The 21,661-nt window shown below is 50.4% G+C and overlaps 1 protein-coding gene across 8 annotated transcripts in view; it reads left to right on the top strand.

Annotated features, from left to right (window-relative positions):
• The first annotated feature begins 21 nt into the window (after positions 1–21).
• Positions 22–21,661, top strand: part of LOC122829977 (serine/arginine-rich splicing factor 7-like) — a 29,124-nt gene continuing 7,484 nt past the window's right edge. The window contains exons 1-23 of one of the 8 annotated variants that reach the window (XM_044114971.1): positions 22–661; positions 1,552–1,677; positions 2,211–2,342; positions 2,414–2,578; positions 3,908–4,117; positions 4,194–4,337; positions 4,406–4,516; positions 4,942–5,040; positions 5,331–5,458; positions 11,402–12,057; positions 12,595–12,676; positions 13,746–13,862; positions 13,944–14,047; positions 14,485–14,713; positions 14,784–14,903; positions 16,964–17,126; positions 17,321–17,438; positions 17,512–17,684; positions 17,758–17,874; positions 17,946–18,216; positions 18,597–18,641; positions 19,297–19,418; positions 20,515–21,314. In XM_044114971.1, coding sequence (XP_043970906.1) covers positions 575–661; positions 1,552–1,677; positions 2,211–2,342; positions 2,414–2,578; positions 3,908–4,117; positions 4,194–4,337; positions 4,406–4,516; positions 4,942–5,040; positions 5,331–5,458; positions 11,402–12,057; positions 12,595–12,676; positions 13,746–13,862; positions 13,944–14,047; positions 14,485–14,713; positions 14,784–14,903; positions 16,964–17,126; positions 17,321–17,438; positions 17,512–17,684; positions 17,758–17,874; positions 17,946–18,216; positions 18,597–18,641; positions 19,297–19,418; positions 20,515–20,982 — 3,987 coding nt within the window. In that variant the 5' untranslated portion in view covers positions 22–574 and the 3' untranslated portion in view covers positions 20,983–21,314. The other 7 variants (XM_044114969.1, XM_044114972.1, XR_006370464.1 and 4 more) reach the window with 7 other exon arrangements.

The following is a 21,661-nucleotide window of genomic DNA, read 5'->3' as shown; positions in this document are numbered from 1 at the left end:
AGCGCATGCGCAGGTGAGCACAACGTACGGCACCGCCACAGTGACAACAACCGCCGCCGTTTGGTCGGCGAGTGTCCGCCCGCCACTGGCCCCGCAGCCAGACCCAGACCCGGTCAGGCTTTCACACCCAGCGCAGGAGCTGCATGATCGCAGCCAAGTCTATGAGACCCGACGGTATCGAACCGAGTCCACCGAACCGGCCCAGCTGCTCCCAGAGTCTCCACTACGGTCCAGAGAGGCAGACACCGGCAGCTGCGGGCCGCCTTCCCGGAGAACCAGGGGATCCCCGCCGCTAGCAGCGCCGCAGCTAACAGGCTAACGGTACCATGCCCTCCTCCCGCTGACCCGAACTAGCGAAGCGACTCCCAGCTGCAGACCGCGGAGCTAACTTCCAGCCAAGCCTTCGCGACTCCTCTGTGGGACGGCCAAGGATGGTGGCGGGGACTGGCTCCGCTTCGGAGGATCGTCCCGGCCCCGCCGGACCCGCCGGACCCGGGGCTTGCTTCATGTAGCCCGGCCTGCCGTGCCGGTCCGGTCCGCCGCGGGGCTCCAGCTGCCGGCCCGGGCCGCAGACATGCAGGCCGCTCAGCCGCAGTACGACTTCTTCAGCGAGGACAACGCCGGAAAGTGGAGAGGCCTGCTGGTTCCGGCCCTGGAGAAGGTACCGCCGAACCGAACCGCTCTGACCCGGTTCAGTCAGGGAGAGGATAGGACCAGAAGCAGATCAGGTCCAACAAAGACACCCTGGAGTTCTTGTCCAACTCGGTCCAGGTTCTGACCCGTCCTCTGTTGTCATAGTAACGCTCAGGTTGTACCATAGTCAGCTCCCCAGACTGTTCAGTGAATAGTTTCCTTGACAACCGGTGATGTCACATCTCTGTATGATGTCACATAGGTAAACAGAGAGGTCATAAAGCCAGCAGCTGCGGTTTCAGGTGGTTCTGGGTCGGGTCAGAACCTGATGCACCTTATCTCCACACCTGCTGACATCATCGCCAGCCGGCCAATCACTGACCCTTTTCATTAGTGAATAACCTCAGAGCTGCAGCAACCACCTGTTCCTCAGGTGATCTCAGTGCTTCCTGGTTCTGGTTCTGCAGCTGGACCTCGGGTCACTGTGGGTTAACCGACCAGGAAGCAGCTCTTTTGGAACTGGACCGGCCCACACGAATCTGTCATGGTGAGTTCAGGTTATTCTCCAGAGGAAACAAGTTCCCTTTAGAACCAGAACCCAGTGGGTCTAAACGGAAATCTCTCTGACCAGAACCAGCCCAGGACTGGTTCTGACCCTACAGCAGGCTCAATCTTTGTGGTTCTGATCCGGTTCCTGAGGCGAGATGAATCGGGTCAGAGCGAGCTCTTCCTAGTCCGATTCGGAGAAGCACAGGAAGTTTGTGTTGCTCCGGCCTTTACTAACCTTCTGGGGACCAAAGCCGGGTCAGAGGTCAGAGGTCATTCTCAGAGGGGGAATTAGGTTAGGCAATATGTCTGGTTAGCCATGAATCGAAACCAATGGAAGCCAAACAAACGCGTGTGTGTGTGTGTGTACAGGTGTTGTACCAGGTACATCCTAACCTGAAGTCCCAGCAGGAGGCGCTGCAGTACATCGAGGACCTGATCCTGCAGCTGCTCAGCATGCTGTGTCAGGCTCAGCCGCGCAGCGTGCAGGACGTGGAGGTAACACACACACACACACACACACACACACACACACCTGTCTGTAACATGGTGGGTGTAACTAAAGCTGATGACGTCATGCAGTGGGCGTGGCCTTTCATTCCCTCACTGTGGCTCCACCCAGTCAATCTGTCTTCCTGTCAGCCAATCAGCAGCTTGCAGCTGTGATGTCATCATCAGGACTTCACAGAGTGGCTGATTGGCTGTTTCCATGGTAACCGGTCTTCAGAGAGGTTCAGTTCAGAGCTAGGAGCAGATGGTACTGAGACCAATTCAGAATGGCCAGATGGCCTGAGCCAGAACCAGAACCAGACCGAAACTGGGCCAGAACCGATGTTCAGCTGGAGTCCACCGAGCATCACTGTGTCCAGGGTCCAATATGGCCCCTGCAGGTGAATGGTTCTCCAGAACCACTTTAAATCTGTTGGACCCAGTTCATTTAGACATTTGGGCCCACTGCTGGATTCTTCTCACAGTACCAGAACACAGAACCCACTGGGTTCTGGCCCTGGTTCTGACCCGTCTCTCTTCAGGAGCGGGTCCAGAGGAGTTTCCCTCACCCCATTGATAAGTGGGCAATCGCCGATGCTCTGGCTGCCATCGAGAAGAAGAAGAGGAAGAACCCGCTGGCACTTCCTGTCGACAAGATCCACCCCCTGCTCAAGGTATGCTGCTCTTCATCCTTCTCTTCTTCATCCTCTTCCTCCTCTTCATCCTCCTCCTCCTCCCCCTGCAGGAGGTGTTGGGCTATAAACTCGACCATCAGGTCTGCGTCTACATGGTCGCCGTTCTGGAGTATATCTCGGCAGACATCTTGAAGCTGGCGGGGAATTACGTCAGGAACATCCGCCATGATGACATCACCAAGCAGGACATCACTGTGGCGATGTGCGCCGACAAGGTGAGCAGTTGAACCTTAGACCTGACATTTGTTTCAGGCTTGTGTGGTATAAAGGTCAAAGAGGAGTCGGGGAGGACGAAGCGATTCCTCAGCAGTTTAGGAGGAAGAAGATGGAGTGATGAAGAGGAGGGAGCTGGTTAAACTGAGGGACGGCAGCCATATTCATTATTTATTGATCCGTTCAGACAGGAAGTGACGATGACTCCGGCGTTTCTGGGTAGAAGAAACGATGAAGAGCTGAACATGAGTCGCCTCCAAATCACTGAATGTAGTGAAGAGATTCGCACAAAAGTGATAAAAAAATTTTAAAACCAAGATTAATAAAATACAGAAGGATCATTTGTAAACATGGTGGAACTGTACAAGCTGACTGCACAAACTAACCCCTGTTGGCTTCATCGGGTCGTGATCTGCAGCTCTCGCTGGAGCGGTTCGCAGCCGAGTGTGAAGCGGCTGGGATGGCAATCAGTGCCTCCAAACCCGATTCCATGGTCTTGAGCCGGAAAAGGGTAGAGTGCCTTCTCCGGGTCGGGGGGTGTCCTGCCCCAAGTGGAGGAGTTCAAGTATCTCGGGATCTTGTTCACGAATGGGGGAAGAAGGGAGCGGGAGATCGACAGGCGGATTGGTGCAGTGTCTGCCGTCAAGCGGGCGCTGTACCGGTCCGTCGTGGTGAAGAGAGAGCTGAGCCAAAAAACGAAGCTCTCAATTTACCGGTCGATCTACGTTCCCACCCTCATCTATGGTCATGAGCTTTGGGTCATGACCGAAAGAACAAGATCGCGGATACAAGCGGCCGAAATGGGTTTTCTCCGTAGGGTGTCTGGGCTCTCCCTTGGAGACAGAAGCTCAGTCATCCAGGAGGGACTCAGAGTAGAGCCGCTGCTCCTTCACATCGAGAGGAGCCAGTTGAGGAGCATCTGGTCAGGATGCCTCCTGGACGCCTCCCTGGTGAGGAGTTCATGTCCCACCCGGAGGAGGGGAAACCCAGGACACTCTGGAGGGACGATGTCTCTCTGCTGGCCTGGGAACGCCTTGGGATTCCTGGAGGAGCTGGAAGAAGAGACTGGAGAGGGAAGACTGGGCCTCCCTTCTGAAGCTGCTGACCCCACGACCCGACCAGGATAAGAGGAAGAAGATGGATCGATGGAGGACGAATGAGACATGAGCGTTTCGTAGTTTGACTTACACTGATGATGTCACTGGACGTGCCGGCATTTGACCAAGTTACTAGGAAACAGCGACTCAGCCGCTAAAACAAAGGAGAGCAGCAACATTTTAATGAGTCGGGTCGGGGTTTTGGGCCGCTCTAACCTCCAGGCGACCTTGCAGGTTCTGATGGACATGTTCCACCAGGACGAGGAGGACATGGGTCTGTTCCCGCTGCTGGACGAGGAGCCGTCGGCCAATGAGGAGCAGCGATACTGCGACCTGGTCCGGAGCTTCCTGGCTGACGGACACCAGTACCTGAGGCAGCTGCACCTGTTGCTCAAGGTGTTCAGGGAGCCCTTCGCCTCCTGCCCCGCCCTCTTCTCCACACAGGTACGGCTCCGTCGGTTCCGGTCCGGGTTCAGGTTCCGACCCGGCTCCGGTTCTGACCCGGTTCCCTGTTCCCCAGGACGTGGACAGCATCTTTGGCCGCCTGGCGGACATCCAGGAAGTGACGGTGAAGCTGCTGGGCCTGCTGGAGGACACGGTGGAGATGACGGACGAGGGGAGCCCACACCCACTGGTGGGCAGCTGCTTTGAGGACCTGGCAGAGGTGAGCTCACCTGGAGCCGCTCACCTGGAGCCGCTCAACTGGTTGCCAATCTGTCCTCTTATTGGCAGGAGTTGGCCTTTGACCCCTATGAGGCGTATGCTCAGGAAGTCCTGCATCCTGCCTTCCACGAACACTTCCTGGATCTAGTGACCAAACCTGGAGCCTCTGTCCATCTGCAGGTAAGACCGGTTACACCTGGGGGCGCTTCACCTGACAGTTCCCACAGTGATGATGAAGTTCTGACATGAGTCAGAACCGGATCCCCAGTTCGGCCGACTATGACTCTGGAACCGGCACGTTATCATGCCTGCAACCGGTCTAGAGGCTGTGGAGCTAGCAGCGCTAACGGCTGTGGAGCTAGCAGCGCTAACGGCTGTGGAGCTAGCAGCGCTAACGGCTGTGGAGCTAGCAGCGCTAACGGCTGTGGAGCTAGCAGCGCTAACGGCTGTGGAGCTAGCAGCGCTAACGGCTGTGGAGCTAGCAGCGCTAACGGAGGCGCAGCCAGCAGTGGTTTTCTCTTCTCTTATGGGGTCAGGGTCCCTTTAAATATAGAACTATGATGATGATGACTGATGAAGATGGACCTCTTCATCTTCTGTTCCAGTCCATCTGCGACGGATTTAAAGAAGCCGTCCGCTACGTCCTGCCCAGGCTGCTGCTGACCCCCGTCTACCACTGCCTCCACCTGCTGGACACACTGAAGGTCACACACCTCTCCTCCACCTTCTCTCTCCTCCACCTTCTGTCTCCACCTTTTCTCACCTCCACCTTTTCTCTCTGAGGGTCCAATAGTAGATGGGCCCTGGTCCAAGACAAAGAAGCTGAGCTACTGGATCAGAACCGGTCCAGAACCAGTCATTTATCCAATATGTTCTGCTGGTTCTGGTTTCCAGTTGGGCCAGAACCTGGCAGGTCTGGTTCGTGGTTCTGGTCCAGCTGGCCCCTCAAGCTGCACCTGTGCAGGTGCCCCTGACTCGGGTTGTGTTTCCATAGCAACTGGAGGAGCGCAGCGAGGATGAGGAGGATAAGGAGTGTCTTCGTCAGGCCATCACGGCGCTGCTGAACCTGCAGAGCAGCTTGGAGAGGATCTGCTCCAGGAGCCTGGCCAAGCGGAGACTCAGGTAGGAACGTCTTCCTTCCACTAAACGCTAAACGGACCGAAGCCCCATCTTCACCACAAAGCACTGAACTCCACAGTCACATTCACAAGCACACACACATTTAGATACTGATTTGCAGATCGGTAGGGAGTTTGGGGTTAAGTGCCTTGCCCAGGGCCACATAGTCATGTGGCAGGAGGAAGCTGGAATCGAACCTACAACCTTCCAATCTCAAGACGACTACTCGCCCGGACTAACTTCTCTGAATAAACAGAACCACACAGGTGAAGCCCAGCTAGAGGGTCAGTTAACCCCTAGTGCTCTGCTACGCTGCAGCTAGCATAGCCTGCTATGAATGCTAAGGCTAGTTAGCATAGCCACTGACAACGGTGGATAAGCAGTTTTTGCGTAGTGGTAAGTTGTTTCTCTGCCATTAGCATAGTTAGCAGTGAGTACATGGGGTTGATTGGTCGCACTAAGTAAAAAACATTTCTTATAAAAGTTAATTGGTGAAGCTTCCATAAGTTCAGGTCACTGAACTCTAGAGGAGTTTGAGGCAGCGTTCACACCGAACATGTTTCAGGCTTCAAAAACGCGTCTGACGCTTTCACAATTATTCAATAAAAAAACATCATGTCAAACGGAAAAAAAATAGAGTTGTGATCAAAACTTTTGGATTACAAAAAAGTTTCAAACAAAAAAAATATCTCAATCAAATTGTAATTGTAAGAATGCATTTTATTTAACTAAAAAATGTTTAAAAAGCTTTGTTTTTTTTATTGAAGTCACCCATTTTGGTTTGGAACTTATTTTTCAATATCAGAACTTTTTACTTGAGAACCCAAGTTTTTGGTTGAGTCCAAGGTTGTTGTTTTTTTTCTTTTGATGCTCCTTTTTTTGCTTGCGGTCCCCACATGAACATCCTGGGCGGGACCTAAAGACGAGCAATGTAAGACGTGTTCCTATTGGATGCGAGCGATTTAAGACGTGTTCCTATTGGATGCGAGCGATTTAAGACGTGTTCCTATTGGTTAGCGCTGACTAAAGTGGATGACTCCGACTCCCTGCGATCTCAGAAACTTGTCCCGAACTGCAGGGCTTCGGTGACGGGACACAGAATGTGAATGGTAAGTAATCTAAACAAAATTACACCGTTTAGCAGCTACTAAAGTGTCCACCCTGTTTCAAAGAAGAAATCTTACAGAACTTATGACCACAGTCCCATATTTCATCTGCCGCAATCCCAGGTAGCATATCGTGCTAGCTAATGTTAGCACTAGGTAATGTTAGCACTAGGTAATGTTAGCACTAGGTAATGTTAGCACTAGGTAAAGTACATAAACTAGGCTTGTTTAATATTCGCCTGTCTTTATGTTGAATTCATTAACCACCTCTGTCGAGTGGCGTTAAGCGTGGAAAATACCAAATGTATCTGGAGGAAATATGTTGAAAACTGTTGTGTAATCCTCCGTGTGTGTGTGAACTAGCATTGACGCTAAAGTGGGAAAACACAGCGGATCGCTGCACCAATATCATTAGGTCCACGTTAATATGCACCACACGTTAAGTGACCGTACAGATTATTTATTTCCCAAGCACATATTCAGTGTTGTGGATGAGGGAGGCAATGTAACTCTTAAATGTATATTTTCTTCCAGATGCAAAATGAAAAATCAAGCTGGTAGATCACAGGCTGAAGGAGGATATTCACATAATTTCTGTCTTTTTTATTTGGTGTGTGTGTCTTGTACTACTTTATTTAGAATTAGATGTAATATTTGCTGTGTTATGTTATGAAATTAAATTGGTGTTCTCCTAATTCCCCGTCCTAGTCTGACCAGCAGAGAGCAGCTGAAGCAGGACAGGCTTGTAGGTTTTAGTGAATGGAGCGATTCCTCCAGCCAGAGAGGATCAGAACATGGAAAGACCAGCAGATGTTGAGTCAGAGACGGCCAGGTAGGAAAGGAAGTGTTGCTTTAAGGGCCAGGTGTATTTGGCTAACTATATTTCTCCAAGTCAGTTTCTTTATTGGGTTTAAAACTAATGCATGCTTATGTGTTGATAATGGCACATTGTAATAAAAATACAAAAATTACCACCAACATCCTGGCAGAAGTCCAAAACAAGTTTATTTCTGAGCTTTTTTTTTTTTACATCTGGAACACAATGAAAGCGAATTACCAAATGAGCTTTATTCCCTGCTATGTTAATGTTTTGTTATTTCTCCCTTTTTCATCCTCATTGCAGCTGGAGCTGGACTGGAGTTCTGTTGGGCTTTGGTGGCTTTCTGGACAGAGACGTCGGCTGAGCTAAAGCTGCTAACAATGCAACATTTTCCTTCTCCTATCATAAACTTAGCTTTTTTTCAACATGGAAAATATTCCTTCATCAGTCGCTTTGTTTGTTACTTTGACATCAATGCTTATCTGGTGGCCAATTGATCCTCTTAACCACTGAATGGGTCAGAACCACCTGGACTGAGCTGGTTTCATCAGAGGTAGCCAAGACTTTTCTCGATAAAATGACTTCCTGTATTTTAAGATGTTCTTAAGGTAAAATTGCATCTTTATGATGCTAATATGACTACATTCTCATTATTAAAAATTCTTGTAACCTGGCTATAACACTCACAAGATGAATGATAGAAATAAAGCCACTTTTTGAAAGTATTTTCTGTATTTTTTTTTTTAGAAAAGAGATTGAGGGTGACTAAAATTAAATCTGTAATGAAAAAACTGTTCAGTCAAATCGTAGCGGTCAGCAGGTCCAGGTGCTTGGATCCAAGGGAAAGGTCATTTAACAACAGGAAGGCCTCAGGGGTTGATGGAGTTAGATAGTTCCTCTCTGTCCTGGTTGAACATCATAGCGCGTCTCAATCTTGGCTCAGAAACGCATCAAGAAGCTTTATGACGCAAACCTAAAAACGCAAAAAAGGGAAAATACCAATAAGTGATCATATTTAGCCACACAACATAATCAAAACTCAATAAGCCCTAAAATCTTTTTCAGAGTTTTATTTGAAAATAAATTGACGATATCTCAGAAAATTAAATGTTCAAGGGAAACAGTTTCTGTATCACAATAAGGGAAGCTGCTAAAAATATTTCAGAGGTGTAACACTGAAGTTACTGAGAAAGAATAAACTGAAATATTTAGTAATTAGAAAATGCATGTTACAATTTGAATATTCTTATGAAAGTATGCAGCTGAAATCAATTTGAACTAGCAGCAGAAACGGTATAAGGTACGCTGATTATCTGTACTAAAAATGTAACACAGAAGAGGTATTAGTTTTAAAACCAATAAAGTGAGTGACTTGGAGAAATATAGCCAAATACACCCGGGCCTTAAAGCAACACTTACTTGAAAATCCCAAAGTTTTGATCACAATTCTTTTTTTTTTTTGTTTAACATTATTATTTGTTTTATTATTGAATAATTGTGAAACAAATTTAACTCCATACTTGTGCAGTCAGACATTTTTGCTGTAGCTGCGCGTGACGCTCAAATGGTGTTTAGTGTGAATGCACCATCAGACTCATGACCCTCACTGCTAGCCATCCAACCAGCTAAGCTCTGTGTGGCATCCACTACCCACTCATTCATTGCCTAGCAACAACCTGTTGCTTAAAAACAAACGATAGCTGAAATAGATCAGGAAAAGTCACCACTTTGGCAGGATTTCAGATATTTTAAACAAACCAATCAATGGATCTTTCCAAGCTCCGCCCACAACCGACCCACGTGACCACAAGTCTCAAACAAAGCCTTGCAGTGCGTTGTTTCTATGGAAACATGACTCATTAGTGCATCCTTTCAAGCTGATTTTCACAATATATCAGCTACTGCAATGGACAGAGGAACTAACAGGTTCATGTCATCTGGGAGGAGGTTACTGGTTTCTCAGTCACAAACTGGTTGCAAACCTGAGGCCAGCAGGTGTCAGTCAGTTATGGTAGAGCTGAACTTTGACCTCAATATAAGAAGCTACAGACTGAACTAAAAAAGGAACCAAAGAGCTCTGGAAAGGTAAAGGCAAATCTTCTGAAGCTGGGATATAATTCATTTAATTTCACATAATTATCGCGGTAGAAGCCATTTGTTAAAATGTTATGAAATCTATTTGTTCTACTTGATGTTTGTTGTGAATGACGTAAACTCACAAAGGAACGAGGTAATTAGTCCAACGTTTAGAAACTACAGCGGCTGTAATGAGCCACAGCAAAGGTAAACAAAGGTAAAATAACCCGAACAGGTGATCAACTCAAAACCACTCGTACCTTTTTACTCTCTCTCTTTGTAGTTTAAGCACACCTGTTACCGTGGCAACCGTCTGCCCCTGCAAGACGACCAAAGATTACGTTAAAAACAAAACATTCAGTCTGTTAAGATATCAAGTTTCCAGGCTTGATATTTATTTGTGGATTATTAATCGTTGGTTCCCTGAACACAGTGATGGTTGATTGACCAACTGTACTTGGTGCTAGAGAGGCTAACAGGAGGAACGGTTTAGTCCAAAACCTTTTCAGCTAAAATAAAATCTTCAGTGTGAGTCAGATACACGTTGCATATTGATCAGTTTAGCTAACATAAGACTGTAGCAGACAGGCTACAAGGTGTACAAGTTGTGTCCCTAACCCTAACGGGAAGCGTGTTTGTGAGACGGTCACGCACGTGACCGTAGAGCGGGCATCAACCAATGAAAAGCGGCCCCTCTGATAAGGTCCATAATTATCAATATGGAGCGACATGAATGGACCTTACCAGAGGGGCCGCTTTTCATTGGCTGATGCCCATTCTACTGGTCACCTGATTGGCCGTCTCACAAACAGCTTCCCGTTAGCTAAGTACAGCATAATAGCAGAACTGATACACCTTGTACACCTTGTAGCCTGTCTGCTACAGTCTTACGTTAGCTAAACAGATCAATATGCAACGTGTATCTGACTCACACTGAAGATTTTATTTTAGCAGAAAAGGTTTTGGACTAAACTGTTCCTCCTGTTAGCCTCTCTAGCACCAAGTACAGCTGGTCAATCAACCATCGCTGCGTTCAGGGAACCAACGATTAATAATCCACAAATAAATATCAAGCCTGGAAACTTGATATCGTAACGGACTGAATGCTTTGTTTTTAACGTAATCTTTGCTCGTCTTGCGGCAGGCGGTTGCCATGGTAACAGGTGTGCATAAACTACAAAGAGAGAGAGAGTAAAAAGGTAGGAGTGGTTTTGAGTTGATCACCTGTTCGGGTTATTTTACCTTTGTTTACCTTTGCTGTGACTCATTACAGCCGCTGTAGTTTCTAAACGTTGGACTAATTACCTCGTTTGTTTGTGAGTTTACGTCATTCATAACAAACATCAAGTAGAACAAATAGATTTCATAACATTTTAACAAACAAATGGCTTCTTTACCTTTCCAGAGCTCTTTGGTTCCTCCTATCAGTCTGTAGCTTCTCATATTGAGGTCAAAGTTCAGATCTACCATAACTGACTGACACCTGCTGGCCTCAGGTTTGCAACCAGTTTGACTGAGAAACCAGTAACCTCCTCCCAGTTGATGACATGAACTTGTTAGTTCCTCTGTCCATTGTAGTAGCTGATATATTGTAGAAATGATGCACTAATGGAGTCATGTTTACATAGAAACAATGCGCTACGAGGCTTTGCTTGTGAGACTTGCGGTCACAGGGGTCAGTTGTGGGCGGAGCTTGGTAAGGTCCATGCTACGTGCAGTGGAGTAAAGCTAGTGTGAACACTCATGGTGTGTTTAAAGACGGCTCAGAAAAACACATTGCCGTATGTCAGCTGCCAATGAAATAGTTTAACGGCTAAAAAAGGATAGATAGTGGGACATGAGGGGGACATGTCCAACATGTTCATTACACCACGAGTCCCCATGTCTCTCTGGTCCCCCGCTTCCTCTTCCGCCTCTGACCTGTCTCTTCTTCCTCTTCCTCAGCGAGCCGGCCTGCCGGCTCCACAGCCAGCAGGTAAAGAGTAAGCACCTGGCCATTAGGAGGATGAAGGATGTCCAGCGGAGCATCGACGGCTGGGAGGGGGCGGACATTGTCCAGTGCTGTAACGAGTTTATCATGGAGGGCACGTTGAGCCGCGTCGGTGCCAAGCACGAGCGCCACATCTTCCTGTTCGACGGTCTGATGATCAGCTGCAAGGCTGGCCACGCGCCTCCGCGGCTGCCCGGCGCTGCCGCCGCCGAGTTCCGCCTCAAGGAGAAGTTCTTGATGCGGAAGGTCCGGGTGGTGGACCGGGAGGACCGGGACGGCGAGTGGCGCCACGCCTTCGAGGTGGCGCCGAAGGACGGCGGCGGCGTGCTGTTCGCCGCCAAGTCAGCAGAGGAGAAGAACGGGTGGATGGCGGCGCTGGTGTCGCTGCAGTACCGCGGCACGCTGGAGCGCATGCTGGACCAGGCGCTGCTGCAGGACGAGGAGCAGCAGATGCGGCTGCCGTCGGTCCAGCGGTACCGCTTCGCCGAACCCGATTCGGACCAGAACGTTGTGTTTGAGGACAGCGTCCAGTCCAAGTCTGGCATCCCCGTCATTAAAGCCGGGACAGTCCTGAAGCTCATCGAGAGGCTCACCTTCCACCTATACGCAGGTGAGGATAAGCGGAACTTTCCACGTTTTTAACTTTCCACGGACTGAGGCGCAGGACCAACCAACGACTATGATTAGCATAATCTGCTGTGGAATCAAATAACACCAAAAACAGGAAGTATGACCCGCAACCTTCCTCTTCCATAGCAGTGTCTCTGGACTCCCAGGAAGTGTTAGCGGTAGCAACTTTAGCGGTGCTTACTCTTGAGATTTACCGTCTGAAGATTCAGTTATTATATTTCTGCTAAAATGTTTACTATTACTATTAAGACCTGAGTTTTTTTCAGCAATATTGATTGATTTTCATTGATCAGTTGTATTAATTATTGCTGCAGTATTGCTGACAGTGTGTCTTTAATGACCTTTGGGCTCTGAATGCATCACCACCCAGTCTGGGAGTGGTCGCCTGCCTGACCCGACGTCGGTAGGTTTGGTAGGAGGACCTCCCGATGGGAGCTGGTTCTCCAGAACCTCTGAACCCGGTCCTCAGTACACTCTCTGAATCAGAACCACTCAGTCATGTTTCCTGTTTCCACAGATCCAAACTTTGTCCGGACCTTTCTGACCACGTACAGGTCCTTCTGCCGGCCCGGGGAGCTGCTGGACCTGCTGGTAGAGAGGTGAGCTCATCTGGTCTAATGGGCCAATCAGGACCTCCACAACTCAGACCAGAAAGCGACGTCACACAGACAGCAGGTGTCAACGCTGAGCCTGAACCCAGTCTTCCTCTGAAGTGGTTCTGCTCCAGACTCTGGATTAGCTTGGTTCTGGTCCAGACTCCCAGCCCATCTAAAGGGTTACTATAAAGGTCTGCAGCCATCTTGTTTCCTTTGGTCCATTACTGACACAACATTTACTGTCTGCACGCACTCTGAGAAACATGCTAATTCTTGAAATATAAAAAACAGACAGATTGGTAACTAACATCACATTGTAACTTCACAAACATTTGAACATATTCATCTCAAAGTAATGAAAACTGGACAAAACCAGAGCAAACCTGGAAACCCAAACTGTTAGCCAGCTATCTGGGCCCAGCGCATCCTGACTCACCAGGAGCTAACTAGCCTAGCATGTCCTCACCTTTTTCACAGGTAGGAGTCAGGCTGGTTTGGGGGGCTGCTGCTGACTCAGACTCATCTGCTGTTAAGTGGTAAAACCAACAAGTTAAATATATTTGAAATTAATATTTGTCCTTCACTGATTAAATCCTGGCCAATTAGAGGCTAACAGCTTAGTTAGCTTAGCTACAGACTACTAACCGGTCGATAGCCACCGACCTCTTGAAGAAAAACAGGGTTACTAATTGACTCCCTTTCTTCCCGCTGTTCTTTTGTAAACCTGGTTTTCTGGTTATTATCTCTTTCTCTACTGACTGCTAAACACCGTCACCGTCCGGCGCTCAGCAGGAACAAACCATTTCACGTAGAAACGGGGGTCACTAAATATAGACGCTGGCTTTCTGGTCTGGGAGGGAGAACATTTAACTCTCACTGCTAGAAACAAGTAAAATCAACTATAGCATTTACTGGATTGGTGACAAAAAGGCCTTTTGGTATTAAAAAATACATTTTTGTGGGGGGCCCCCTAGTGGTCAGGCCTTTGAAGGGCTAACTTCTCCTCCTACGAGGAACACTCTGTTCTGGTTCTGGTCCTGGTTCTGGTCCTAAAGCCTGTCTGTGTCTGCAGGTTTGACATTCCTGAGCCAGCGCCGGCCGAATCGGACCCGACAGACGGGTTGGAGCAGGTTCTCAGCGCCGACCTAAAACGGTTCCGTAAAGAGTTTGTTCAGCCGGTCCAGCTCAGGTACAGAGCTCCTGCTGGCAGTCCTGGCCCTGGTAATGATCCTGGTTCTGGTTCTGATGTGCGGCCCGTGTCGTCCTGCAGGGTTCTGAACGTGTGCCGCCACTGGGTAGAGCATCACTTCTACGACTTCGAGCGAGATCCGGGTCTGCTGAGCCGACTGGAGGACTTCATCGCTTCGGTCAGAGGTCGGTGCCGGTCCAATACCCTATACAGAACCAACACTGACACCTACAGAACCAAAACCAGATCCAGAACAGTGCTGACCCACCTCCTGCTGCAGGTTTGACCTGTTTACCTGGATCCAGTCAGAAGCGGGCCTGGACCCGGAGAGGACCTGTACTTGGACTGGACCTGGACTAGGACTGGACCTGGACTTGGACCTGTACTAGAAGACGCTGTCCCTTTAAGACAGCTCTACTTCCTGGGTCTTATTTCAGAATCCTGAACAGTGATTGGTCAGCAGGCAGAGGGGGAGCGCACCCTGCTGGGCGCCACACCAACCTGCTGCTGGTTCTAGATGACAGACTTTCAGCTGGTTCTGTTGGTGGTTCTGAGCCTGACTGCTGGTGTCCGGTTCTTCGGACCCGGTCCGGTCGGGTGAAGGGTTCTGGTTGTGTTGCAGGGAAGGCCATGAGGAAATGGGTGGAGTCCATCACTAAGATCATCCAGAGGAAGCAGCAGGTGCAGGTGAGCCAGGTGAGCCCCCCCCCCAGCATCACCTTCCAGAACTCGCCCCCCCCCATCGAGTGGCACCTCTGCAGGCAAGGAGCCATTGAGACCTTTGACCTCATGACCCTTCACCCCATTGAGATCGCCCGCCAGCTGACGCTGCTCGAGTCTGACTTCTACAGGTAACGTACGATTGCCAGCGCACCGGGCCCGTCTGACCTCTGACCCCTGACCTCTGACCTGGGCCCTCAGGGCGGTGCGTCCGTCAGAGCTGGTGGGAAGTGTCTGGACCAAGGAGGACAAGGAGCTGCACTCGCCCAACCTGCTGAGGATGATCCGGCACACCACCAACCTCACACTGTGGCTGGAGAAGTAAGACATGGAGCCGACCCGGTGGTACCTGGTGGACACCTGGTGGACACCTGGTGGTACCTGGTGGACACCTGGTGGACACCCGGTGGACACCTGGTGGACACCTGGTGGTACCTGGTGGACACCTGGTGGTACCCGGTGGACACCCGGTGGACACCCGGTGGTACCTGGTGGTACCTGGTGGACACCTGGTGGTACCCGGTGGACACCCGGTGGACACCCGGTGGTTCCTGGTGGTACCCGGTGGACACCCGGTGGACACCTGGTGGTACCTGGTGGACACCCGGTGGACACCCGGTGGACACCTGGTGGTACCTGGTGGACACCTGGTGGTACCCGGTGGTTCCTGGTGGACACCTGGTGGACACCCGGTGGACACCCGGTGGTTCCTGGAGCCCCTTTTGCACTGCCCTGCTGAAGCTGGGCCGATCGTTTTTGCATTAGCACTTCCAGCCCGGTACCACCTCGCTCTCTGGAACCTTGAGAGCTTTGGTTCCAATCGGGCTGGCCAGACCGGGCCGGTTTGGAGTTAGCTGTTGATTGGTTCATCGGCTACGGGGGTGGGACAAAGATCAGGTGCCTCATGGAAAAATTTAGAAAAGTGCGGCGCACAAAAAAATATGCCGCGCAGCGTTTCTTTAGAAATTCTGATTAGTGGGAAACAGAGCAGCTGCTGCTCCTCCTGTCGCCTCCATGAATACATATTAATGTTAATTAGTATAAATACCTGGAAGTCTGCTGCCGCGTGAAGCAGTAACCATGGCAACGGTGTCGTTTGTGGCAGTATAAATATTTATAACAATAATAATAATTACATATATTATTTAAAAGGTGCTTTCAGAGAATATAAGGTAACCTCACAAAAATAAAGATAATGCATTTTAAAGAGAGAAAAAATCCAAATAATATAAAAAAAATAAAGAGATTTTGTAAATGCCTGTTGGAACATCAGAGCATTGAGCCGATTTAAAGACTCAGAGAGTCACTGAGTGGGAAAATGGACGTTTATTATGAATACAGGAATCATGAGCAGAAGTTACATTTATAGAATAGAGATGAACAGAGACTGCAACTGGACCGGTACTGGTACCGGTACCCACTTTAAGTTCTACTCAGAGCTCCAGGATGATCAGTCTGGATGAATCTAAACGCTGATAAACCAGCAGATCAATCTGATCAATCTGATCTCTGATCAATGGCTCCATGTTCTCCTCAGATAGCGGCTCACCTGGATGCAGCTACTGATGGACCTGATTGTCTCCACACCTGATCAATAATCAAACTGTCTGGAGTTAATCTGATGATCCAACCTGTTTTATTTTTTCAGTGAGAATAAAATGACCCATAGATGTATTTTTTTTTTACCCCTCCAGGGGTTTTTTGTGGGCTCTAGTGTCTCTTATAAGGAGGCAGGCTGACAGGAGAGGGGAAACTAGAGGGGGGAAGACATGCGGCAAATATCGTGGGTCTGGGAGTCGAACCTGCAACCGCCGCGTGGAGGACTCCGGGCCTCCAAACGTGGATCGCGCTGTCCCCTACGCCACCACAACAACCCCACATAGATGTATTTTGCACAGACCACTGTGTTACATCTTTATGAGACACAAACTGAGGAAATTTATTTTTTACATTCTAGTGAGGTTTTAGCATCTTTTTATTTTATATTCTTTATTTTGATCGCTTGTTAGTTTGTCTGAGGATAAATGCGGTTCAGTTTTATTGTTTACTTTAAACAATAAAATATTAAAATCATGAAGAAACCTTAAATCATGGGGTTTGATGTAGTTTCTCTCAGCTTCCTCGCCGATGAGCGCATACAGAAAAAATGGGCCTGGAGACCCAAGAGGAAAACCGTTCTGCGGTCGCTGGGGAGATCGCCTCGGTAGCTTTAGCAAGGATTTGATTTACGTGATGAGCCGCTCAATGCAAAACGACCAGGGCTATAGGACCAGTAGGACCGGGTCGAACGGAGCCGGGCTGGGCTAGGCCGGACCCTGCAGTGCAGAAAGGGCTTTGGTTTCCTCAAGGTGACGTCCACTCAGGCTGCCGTCTCTCTGCAGGTGCATTGTTGAGACGGAGAACCTGGAGGAGCGGGTTGCCGTGGTTTCTCGGATCATCGAGATCTTACAGGTTTTTCAGGAACTGAATAACTTCAACGGCGTTCTGGAAGTGGTCAGCGCCATGAACTCCTCACCTGTCTATAGACTGGACCACACTTTCGAGGTAGAGCCCCCTGATGCTCCGCCCATCCAACTGACCCACAGAACATGGTCCAACAGGTCTGGCAGGTCCAGATCACATGGTCTTAGATGCATCCTGGGATCTGTTGGATCTGCCATCAGGTTTAAAGAACCTGGCAGAATGCCTGGTGAACAGAACCATTGGTACCGATTCTGACAAATCTGCTTCTGTTTTAGCAAATCCCGAGTCGCCAGAGGAAGATCCTGGAAGAAGCTCATGAGCTGAGTGAAGATCACTACAAGAAATACCTGGCCAAGCTGCGCTCCATCAACCCGCCCTGCGTCCCGTTCTTTGGTACAACCCGACCGCGGCCTGCTGGTGCTGGCACCATCAGAACTTTGCTCTGATGGTGCCATTTGTGCTGTAGGGATCTATCTGACCAACATCCTGAAGACGGAGGAGGGAAACCCGGACTTCCTGCGGCGACACGGCAAAGACCTGATCAACTTCAGCAAGAGGCGGAAAGTGGCAGAGATCACTGGAGAGATCCAACAGTACCAGAACCAGCCTTACTGCCTGAGCGTGGAGCCCGACATCAGGGTGAGGCGCTGCTGATGTCACTTCCTGTGCCATGGAGTAGGGTTGAAGGTAATCTGTTGTGTCTGTGGAGCAGAAGTTCTTGGAGAACCTGAACCCGATGGAGGACCTGTCCGAGAAGGACTTTGCTGATCATCTCTTCAACAAGTCCTTGGAGATCGAACCTCGAAACACGCGGTCGTTGCCTCGTTTCGTAAGTGTTGCCGTAGTAACTGCCCGTCGCATGTTAATTTGTTCCATGACACGTTCTCATTCCTGGTCCAGGTGAAGCGGTACACCTGTCCTCTGAAGTCCCCGGGAATCAGACCCACGTCCGCAAGGGTCGGCTCCATGAGACATCCCACCCCACTGCAGAACGAGCCCAGGAAGATCAGCTACAACCGGGTCACCGACAGCGAGTCTGAAGGTGGTGTCATCTCTGCTCCCAACTCCCCCCGCACGCCGCTGACTCCGCCCCCGGCCTCTGCGTCCAGCTCCACAGATGTGGGCAGCGTGTTCGACTCGCCTCAGGGTCCAAGCAGCCCCTTCCACTCAAGTAAGGCCTGATCTCTCGCTGCGCCCACAAACATTAGCCACGCCAAAACTGGCCCCCAGATACTAACCACACAAACCATAGCCCCGCCCACAGACACAAGCTCCGCCCATAGACTAGTATTTGAGGCCAATATCTGTTGTGAGACATAAATTTGACTTTGACTAGCTTGCAAAGCGTGACTCCGCCCACACATACTGCCATCGAACACACCCCCACCCTCTGACCGCTGAATCACCCTAACTCCACCAGACGGATATTCCTTTCTGCTCAGTGATATTCTGATCTTGTGATTCACACTAACCTTCATCTCAGAACCAGTTTCCACAGCTGAACCGGGCCGGTTCTGCTCCTCTGACCCGTTTGTTCTGCTCGCCCTGCAGCCTGCGACAGCATATTCGCTGTAATCTCTCTGCCTCACGGCCCACGTCAGTATGACCCTCCAGATTCTCCGTCATCACACCTCACCTGTCGGCGCACGCCTAGGTTCAGGCTGGCCGGTGCTGGGCGGGAAACTTTGGGTCTGCATCCGGGTTCTGTAGGGTGTATGAATATATTTGGGCCTGGCGCCGAATTAAACAACACAGAACCGTTTTTCGAATCTGAGTCGTCTCTGCTGGTTCGACTTAAGAACCATCAGAAATTCTTCAGATCCTGGAATAATTGGGGCGTCGGTTCTGCTGATGATCCGTCATGGACCCAGCCAGCACTGACCTGTCTCACCTAGTCAACATCTGTCTCCATGGAAACCATCAGCTCACCTCTGACTGTTGGAAGGAAACACAACTACTGGAGCATTAGCCTTCAGGTCGCTTAAGGAGTACACTGGAGCCTGGCAGAACCCTGACCCGGTTCTCCAGGTTCCAGTCCAGTCATGGATTAGAACCAGTTTACCGGATAGAACCAGTATAAACCCAGTCTACCTGCTGGTTACAGAACCAGACTGTAGTCGAGTTTCCTTTAAATCATCCCTTCATCTCAGACTCATTGAACCTGTTCCCTCCCAGTGAAACCTGGTCTGTGTTCTTCCCATCCCACCAAATGTTCTGGATGTTTAACCGGTTCTGACCCGTCTCATCTCAGGGTCGTCCTCCGTCTCTTCAATGGTGAGCTTCAGTCGGACTGCAGAGGACGCTGCCGTCCCCCCTCCGGTTCCACCGCGCAGACGACCCGAATCAGCTCCTTTGGAGTCCTCCCCGTCCAAGGTACCAGCAACAGAACCAGGCAGCAACAGAACCAGGCAGCAACAGAACCAGGCAGCAACACAACCAGGCAGCAACACAACCAGGCAGCAACACAACCAGGCAGCAACACAACCAGGCAGCAACACAACCAGGCAGCAACACAACCAGGCAGCAACAGAACCAGGCAGCAACAGAACCAGGCAGCAACACAAACCAGGCAGCAACACAACCAGGCAGCAACACAACCAGGCAGCAACACAACCAGGCAGCAACACAACCAGGCAGCAACACAACCAGGCAGCAACACAACCAGGCAGCAACACAACCAGGCAGCAACACGAGACAGCAACAGAACCAAGCAGCAACAGAACCAGGCAGCAACAGAACCAGGCAGCAACACAACCAGGCAGCAACACAACCAGGCAGCAACAGAACCAGGCAGCAACAGAACCAGGCAGCAACAGAACCAGGCAGCAACACAACCAGGCAGCAACACAACCAGGCAGCAACAGAACCAGGCAGCAACAGAACCAGGCAGCAACACAAACCAGGCAGCAACACAAACCAGGCAGCAACACAACCAGGCAGCAACACAACCAGGCAGCAACACAACCAGGCAGCAACAGAACCAGGCAGCAACAGAACCAGGCAGCAACACAACCAGGCAGCAACACGAGACAGCAACACAACCAGGCAGCAACAGAACCAGGCAGCAACACAACGAGACAGCAACAGAACCAGGCAGCAACAAAACCAGGCAGCAACACAACCAGGCAGCAACACAAACCAGGCAGCAACACAACCAGGCAGCAACACAACCAGGCAGCAACACAACCAGGCAGCAACAGAACCAGGCAGCAACACAAACCAGGCAGCAACACAACCAGGCAGCAACACAACCAGGCAGCAACAGAACCAGGCAGCAACAGAACCAGGCAGCAACACAACGAGACGGCAACAGAACCAGGCAGCAACAAAACCAGGCAGCAACAGAACCAGGCAGCAACAAAACCAGGCAGCAACAGAACCAGGCAGCAACAGAACCAGGCAGCAACAAAACCAGTAAACATCCTGTTTCTGCCCCTCCCCCTCCTCCTTGACTCCGCCTCCTCTCCAGATCCAGTCAGCGTTGGAGAGCCCCCCCGCTGTGCCTCCTCGCCAGCCTACCTGTAAGCTCCTCCCCCCTCGTTACTCGTCGCTGTCCTCGTCTCCCCCAGACAGCCCCCCCTTGCTGCCTCCCCGAGAGCCGCTCAGTTCCCCCTTGCACCTCCTCCCTCCCCCACAAGGGCGCTCTCGCTGCGAAGTCTTGTCCCAGGCCTTCTTCCCTTCCTCCTCCTCCTCTTCATCTCTGAGCTCCGCCCCCGCGCCCTTGAATTCCTCACCACCACTCACCCCCACAGGAAGGAAGAAGCCCTTCCCCTCCCCGCCGCGAGATGGCCCCCCGGTGCCGCCGCGCCACGGCGTCCCCAAACTGCCCCCCAAGACGTACAAGAGGGAGTCTCTGAGCAATGCGCCCCCTGCTGGACACGCCCCCTGCTCTGCGGTTGGACATCTTGTGAAAGAGGCGGAGCTGGAAACGCTATAGCTGATTGGATGAACAAAGAGTTGGCCCATGAGAAGGTTCTGACCCGTCAGAACCAAGCTGAAACTGGATCCAAGTGGTCTCTTTTTGCGGTCCTTGAAGTTTGTTTGGGGTCATTTCACTTTTGGTCCTCATCTGGGAACTGTGGGAACCGGATCAGAACCAGTCGCATGTGTTGAGAACTGATTGGACCAGAGCTTAAACGGCTGTGGGAACTGTGGTCTGCAGCCAGCAGGTACTGGTCCAGAACCTGAGGTACTGATGCTGGTTCTGGTGATGTAAGTTTGTTTTTGTTTGTTGTTGTAAACAAAGGGAATAAATGTTTCTGCCTCTGACGCGGCGCTGCTCTTTATTTACCTCCATGGTCCCACTGAGCATGCTCAGTCTGACTCACCTGCTCAGGTGCTTCTCAGAGTCCAGGTCCGGTCTTTGGTGGTTTTTCATGCTGACCTGTCCCGTTCCCCAAGAGTTCTACAGAACCAGCCAAACCCGACAGAACCGATTCCCCAAGCTTCCCATTTGGACCCGTCCTGCCTCCTCCTGGTTCTGCTGCTTGTTGTGTTTTTCAGGTCGGACCGCAGTTCTATTTCTAAATGAGACAAAGGACGTGTTTGGATGTTTTTTTAAAAGGTTTTATTGGCTCTAGTGGCTTTTATTTGATAGTTGATTGACAGGAAAGTGG

Source organism: Gambusia affinis, linkage group LG04 (genome assembly GCF_019740435.1).
Source record: "Gambusia affinis linkage group LG04, SWU_Gaff_1.0, whole genome shotgun sequence".
Lineage (NCBI taxonomy): Eukaryota > Metazoa > Chordata > Actinopteri > Cyprinodontiformes > Poeciliidae > Gambusia > Gambusia affinis.
The sequence above is the reverse complement of the archived record's forward strand: the minus strand, read 5'-3'. Positions and strand labels throughout refer to the sequence as shown.